General features: G+C 42.5%; 1 protein-coding gene across 3 annotated transcripts in view; it reads right to left on the bottom strand.

Moving 5' to 3' along the window:
* Positions 1 to 2,891: 2,891 nt before the first annotated feature.
* The window catches only part of MTOR (mechanistic target of rapamycin kinase), a 106,030-nt gene continuing 103,378 nt past the window's right edge, over positions 2,892 to 5,543 (bottom strand). For all 3 annotated transcript variants that reach the window (XM_073316890.1, XM_073316891.1, XM_073316892.1), the window contains 3 exons: positions 5,276 to 5,356; positions 4,457 to 4,562; positions 2,892 to 3,885 (listed from right to left, as the gene is read on the bottom strand). In XM_073316890.1, the coding sequence (XP_073172991.1) occupies positions 3,870 to 3,885; positions 4,457 to 4,562; positions 5,276 to 5,356 (203 nt within the window). In that variant the 3' untranslated portion in view covers positions 2,892 to 3,869. The remainder of the gene's footprint in view (positions 3,886 to 4,456; positions 4,563 to 5,275; positions 5,357 to 5,543) is intronic.

The following is a 5,543-nucleotide window of genomic DNA, read 5'->3' as shown; positions in this document are numbered from 1 at the left end:
CGCGACAATAGCGTAGTCTCGCGCGATAACGGAATCGCAGGGAAGGCGGAAGTGCTGCAAGACGCATGCGCACGGGTTGAGAGCCGGCGGGCCCGATAACGTTCTGGGTCTTTCCTTCTTTTTACCTCAGAGAGGCCGAGCGAGCGGAGCGGGGGGGCTTTGCGTGTCCGCCTTACGGGCCCGGAGCTTCCCGCACGGCTGCCGGCGGCGTGCTCTGGGGGCGCTCATCCCAGCCCCCCCTTTCAACCTCAGCCCCCCTCTCGCCCTGGGCCACAGCCTGCCGCTGTCCCTGGGAGCGGGGCAATCTTCCTGCCAAGGTCCCCGGCCCCCTAGCTGCAGCCGACGGGCTGTCCCGCCAACCCCCTGCCCTGCAAGGCCCCCGCCCTCGCTGCAGTAGGGCAAGGGGCCTGAGCCCCCCCGCCTCAGCCCTCCAGCCAGGGGCTTGAGGGCAGCTGGGGAGAGGTTATTCGCTCTCTGCTAGCCCTTGTGCTTGCTGTAGCATTAGATTAAGCCACGTTTTAAATGGACATTTCCTTGGAAAGCCTCGTCTAATTTTGACTAGACTACAGCCCGAGGTAACAAGGGTCACCACTGATAGCTAGCTTGGAGTTTGTTCTACAGCCGTTCAGGGATTAGCGGCCTAAATTTCCATCTGCCAGCAGATGGAGACGACAGCTCAAGTTTATATATGCAAACCTGTAGGATGGGTAGGCAACCTATGGCACATTTCCAGGGGCCCTCACACTGCCCGTGTCTTGGCCAGCAGTCCAGGGGACTCTGCATTTTAAATTTAATTTTAAATGAAGCCTCTTAAACATTTTAAAAACCTTATTTACTTCACCTACAACAATAGTTTAGTTATATGTTAAAGACTTATAGAAAGAGACCTTCTAAAAACATTAATGTATTATTGGCACACAATCTTAAATTAGAGTGAATAAATTAAGCCTCGGCACGCCACTTCTGAAAGGTTGCCGACCCCTGCTGTAGGAGAACATTTCAACCTTCCTGGACACACAACGGCAGATTTAAAGGTAGCCATCCTGCAGCAAAAAAACGTCAGGACCAGGCTTCAAAGAGAAACTGCTGAGCTTCAGTTCATTTGCAAATTTGACACCATCAGCTCAGGATTAAACAAAGACTGCGAATGGCTCGCCAACTACAAAAGCAGTTTCTTCACTCTTGGTGTTCACACCTCAGCTGCTAGAAGAGGGCCTCATCCTCCCTGATTGAACTAAACTCGTTATCCATAGCCTGATTCTCGCTTGCATATTTATACCTGCCTCTGGAAATTTCCACTACATGCATCCGACGAAGTGGGTATTCACCCATGAAAGCTTTTGCTCCAATACGTCTGTTAGTCTACAAAGTGCCACAGGTCTCTTTGCTGCTATTCCTCCACCAGCATACAATCGTGGGGGGTTGATTATTTCAAAGCAGGAATAATCAAAATCAAAACAGGTAAAACCTTTTTTCTCCTATCCCTGTCCAGATGCTTTGGATTTCCTATATGTTTGAGTGGCAGCCGTGTTAGTCTGTATCAGCAGAAAGAGCGAGGAGGACTTGTGGCACCTTAGAGACGAACAAATTTGTTTGAGCATAAGCTTTTGTGGGCTAAAGCCCATTTCATTAGATGCATGCAGTGGAAAATACAGTAGGAATATATATATTATATATATATATATATATATATATGCATACACACACAGAGAACATGAAAAAATGGGGCTTGCCATACCAACTTTTAACGAGACCAATCAATTAAGGTGGGCTATTATCAGTAGAAGAAAAAAAACTTTTGTAGTGATAATCAGGATAATACGTTTCTGTGGCCTATGGTTATACAGGAGGCAAAATGATGATAATGGGCCCTTCTAACCTTAACATCTTTGAATCTATATCAATACAAAACATTTGCTAGGAAGAGACATCATCTAAACCATCATCCCTCCATGTACACACCACAGCGATCAGATTAAAATTCTATTTCTTCGGTCTCACAGAATCAGTTCTTGTGCTAAGAGAAGAAAAATGCCCCAAAATCTGGAATAAAGAAAGTTCATGTTCTTACCAAATTGCAGTCCCCTTAAGGATATAGTTGCAATTGCTGGAAACTAAAACAAAAAGGTTTCAGAGTGGCAGCCATGTTAGTCCGTATTCGCAAAAAGAAAAGGAGGACTTGTGGCACCTTAGAGACTAACCAATTTATTTGAGCATAAGCTTTTGTGAGCTACAGCTCACTTCATCGCACGAAAGCTTATGCTCAAATAAATTGGTTAGTCTCTAAGGTGCCGCATGTGCTCCTTTTCTTAAAACAAAAAGGTTTATGAACAGGCAAACTCCTTTGATATAGGTAGTCAATCTTGACTGCTTTTCTCCTCTTGCTGTCATGAAGGAGCTATAGCCAACCATCTGGACTGATATAGAAGACAGTCAAATCCATAACAAAAAAACAAGTTTCTTAGAGATGTCCAATCCACTACCAACAGTGTTTGTGCCTTCTGTGGGTTTCTGCTAGGGGTTCTCAAACTTCATTGCAATGTGATCCTCCTTCTGACAACAAAAGTTACTACACAACCCCAAAGCCAGAGCCCCACCGCCCCAGGTGGGTAGGCTAAAGACAAAGCTCAAGGGCTTCAGCCCCAGACAGGATGCCTGTAACCTGAGCCCTGCCATTCAGGGCTGAAGTCCTTAGGCTTTGGCCCCGGGCAGTGAGGTTTGGGGTTTGGCCCCAGCAAGTCTAACACCAGCTCTGGCGACCACATTAAAAAGGGTTCGTGACCCACTTTGGGGTCCTGACCCATATTTCCACTGTGCTAGTGTAATGCTGCTGTGCCTCAATTCTGCTCTCCATAAGGAATGCTTTGGAATAAATAAGAATCCAGTCAAAATCGTTTTACATTTTGGTGTAATTTATTGGCACAAAAATATTCAAATACAACATGGCATCTAAACATGGCTACACTTCGTATTTTGTGCATTTTCTTTTATTAATAAATCATAACTTTATTTACCTTTACCCTCATGTTTAATATCCATTATTCTCCATTTCCAGGTATAATCAGTTCTCCTCCCTTCCGCTTTTTGTGCTGAGTATTCAGGTTTCCCTAATTATTTCCCAATACTGCTCTTCGGTCCGTCAGTGTGGGAAGCTTCCAAGTGGTATTCTGAGTTTACCCTGCATCCTCCTTGCCATAGATCAACCCTCTTTGAGAGGCTCTGCTTTGACTGGCTCAGAGTCTTTGATCCTGGATCTACGCCTATATCCAGATCTAGTCTGAAATGTGCTAGTTACATCTCCACTGGAGTCAAACACAAACCTTTCAACTACAATCCCCTCCCTCTGATTTTGGGTGAGTGTACAGAGGTTTGGGACAGGTGAGATACAGGCAGAAAAACTCTGCTTCTTTCTTCTTGCTCTCTACCCTCCAGCTCTGTCCCCACACTTAAATGAGGATTCTTGCATGAGTGCACTGCGTTCACTGCACCCACACCAACAGGACTGACCAGGGCAATGATTCATCTGCATATAGTTTAGTATAGTTACATTGTAAGTTATGTCAAAACCCGTATTTTGTTATTTGTAATGGGTCACCAGTTCCCCAAAGACCAAGTGAACCATGTATTTGTGGTCTAGTCAGTCTTCATTGTTCTGGAAACCCAAATCAAGTCTTATGTTTCAGACAACTTGTGTTTTTCAACAGCAGCTATGAATTGGCTTAAACCAACTTTTAATATACAATAACTCTTAATTTACATTTCAAAATATTTGACAGGCTGTATTTCAGTCCAAGATTTCAGTTTGTAGAAGAATATATCTGGAGCGCAAAAGCCTCCAATAAAGGCTGTGGATACTCTGGAATCTTCCGTTACCAAAAAGGACACCTAAAGATGGCAAAAGCAATACTTCAATAGTGCAGTCTTACCCATCGCTTCATAAAAACAGACTATGTTAAGAAGGACTGAGGTCCCCTAATGTCCAGAAGCCTTTCTATAATCACAAGGATGGGAAAGACCCATGCCTGAGCCTACTTCTTGATCCCTGATCAACACTCCTAATGTCTGAACCCCGCCCCCAAATCTTCTGGTTCCTTGAATACAATCTGCAGTTAAGAAGTCTTAAAAAGATGAAGGCATTATAAAAGTGTGCTTGTTGACAGAGTATGTAATTTCCCTATCATAACTATCAATTAGTGATATACATACAATTGGAGCATCTTATTTCAAATGAGTAAAACCTCTGAGTTGATCCTGATTTAAATAATCCCCTTTTCTAGTTATAACAGATAGGTTACCTTAGGCACTGCCCTGTAAGCAAGCAAACAAAATGGTCACAAAATTACAAGCTTAGACACAATGTCTACTCAGGCATCCTCAGCATGCTTCCTGAGGTAAGAGTAATGATATTTTACTTGACTGTTCTCCATTTGGAAGGCTAGTTTAAAGACAAACTCACCATCCAATGTAGCACTGGCAGAGATTCTCATGGGAAGTAGCTTGCTTAATAAGCAATTCTACTTGTGTGGGTACATCCAAAGTTTCATCATGAGAGAAGTCTCGACCTTTACAATTCAAGTGAAAGAAACAATGAGCAAGGCCGTAAGCCAAATTACATAGCTTGGTTTGGTTGGCAAGTTATGGAGCAATGTGAAGATGACTCTCTCTCCTCTTATAATATATATTTAGCACAGAACTGTTCAAAGAGAAAACCTCAAAAGCCACACTGAGTCTATTTTGAATCCTTTAGGACACAAGTGTTTTCGATGACCCATCAACGTCTTCTCTATCCCCACCCCCTCCTTCAAACAACAGACAAAAGTAATGTACTGTACTCCAGTGTACTGTACCTAGTCGAAGGAATCCACTGCCTAGCTACATTAAGTACCTAATTTGAGTGGTTCTTATATACATCATTAAGAGTGTAAAATGTCACATCTAAATTTTTCCAGTTGTGAAGCCAGTAAAAAGGAATCCGGTTGCTGGATATTTGATTTAGAATCATCACCTAAAAGATGAACTCATCAAATCTGATCCACATTAATTAAAATTACCTCTACATTTTCCAAATAAGATTGCCTTCCAGAATACAACTTACAAAGCCCAAATATATTAAATGGCTCTGCCCAATTAAGAAACAGGATAATTTGAAATAAAATTGATGAAGAACTAGCACAAAACTGAAATAGGATAGTGCCAGGCAAGCACTTAAACCTGAACATAATTCTAATATCTGTATTACTTTTACAATATTTTATTTTAGAAAGTATACACTTACCAGTGAGTTTATCTCGAACCCTGTTAATAATTTGAATAGCCTTCTTATTGAGAGCCTCTGGCTTCACTAACCCATCCCCTACTAGAAGACAGAAGTGCAAACAACATTTAGACTTTATTTAGACAACAATGATCAGAACACTTTGTGATGCAGTTACTTTTTTGCCATGAATAGTTGACACGCAAACTGCTGTTAGCTACTGGGTTTAATTAGAGAAGAGAGCAAAGACAGTTAACAAGTTCTTATCTATGCTGACAGAGAACCCTTT

The sequence above is a fragment of the Lepidochelys kempii genome, chromosome 18 (genome assembly GCF_965140265.1).
Source record: "Lepidochelys kempii isolate rLepKem1 chromosome 18, rLepKem1.hap2, whole genome shotgun sequence".
NCBI lineage: Eukaryota > Metazoa > Chordata > Testudines > Cheloniidae > Lepidochelys > Lepidochelys kempii.
The sequence above is the reverse complement of the archived record's forward strand: the minus strand, read 5'-3'. Positions and strand labels throughout refer to the sequence as shown.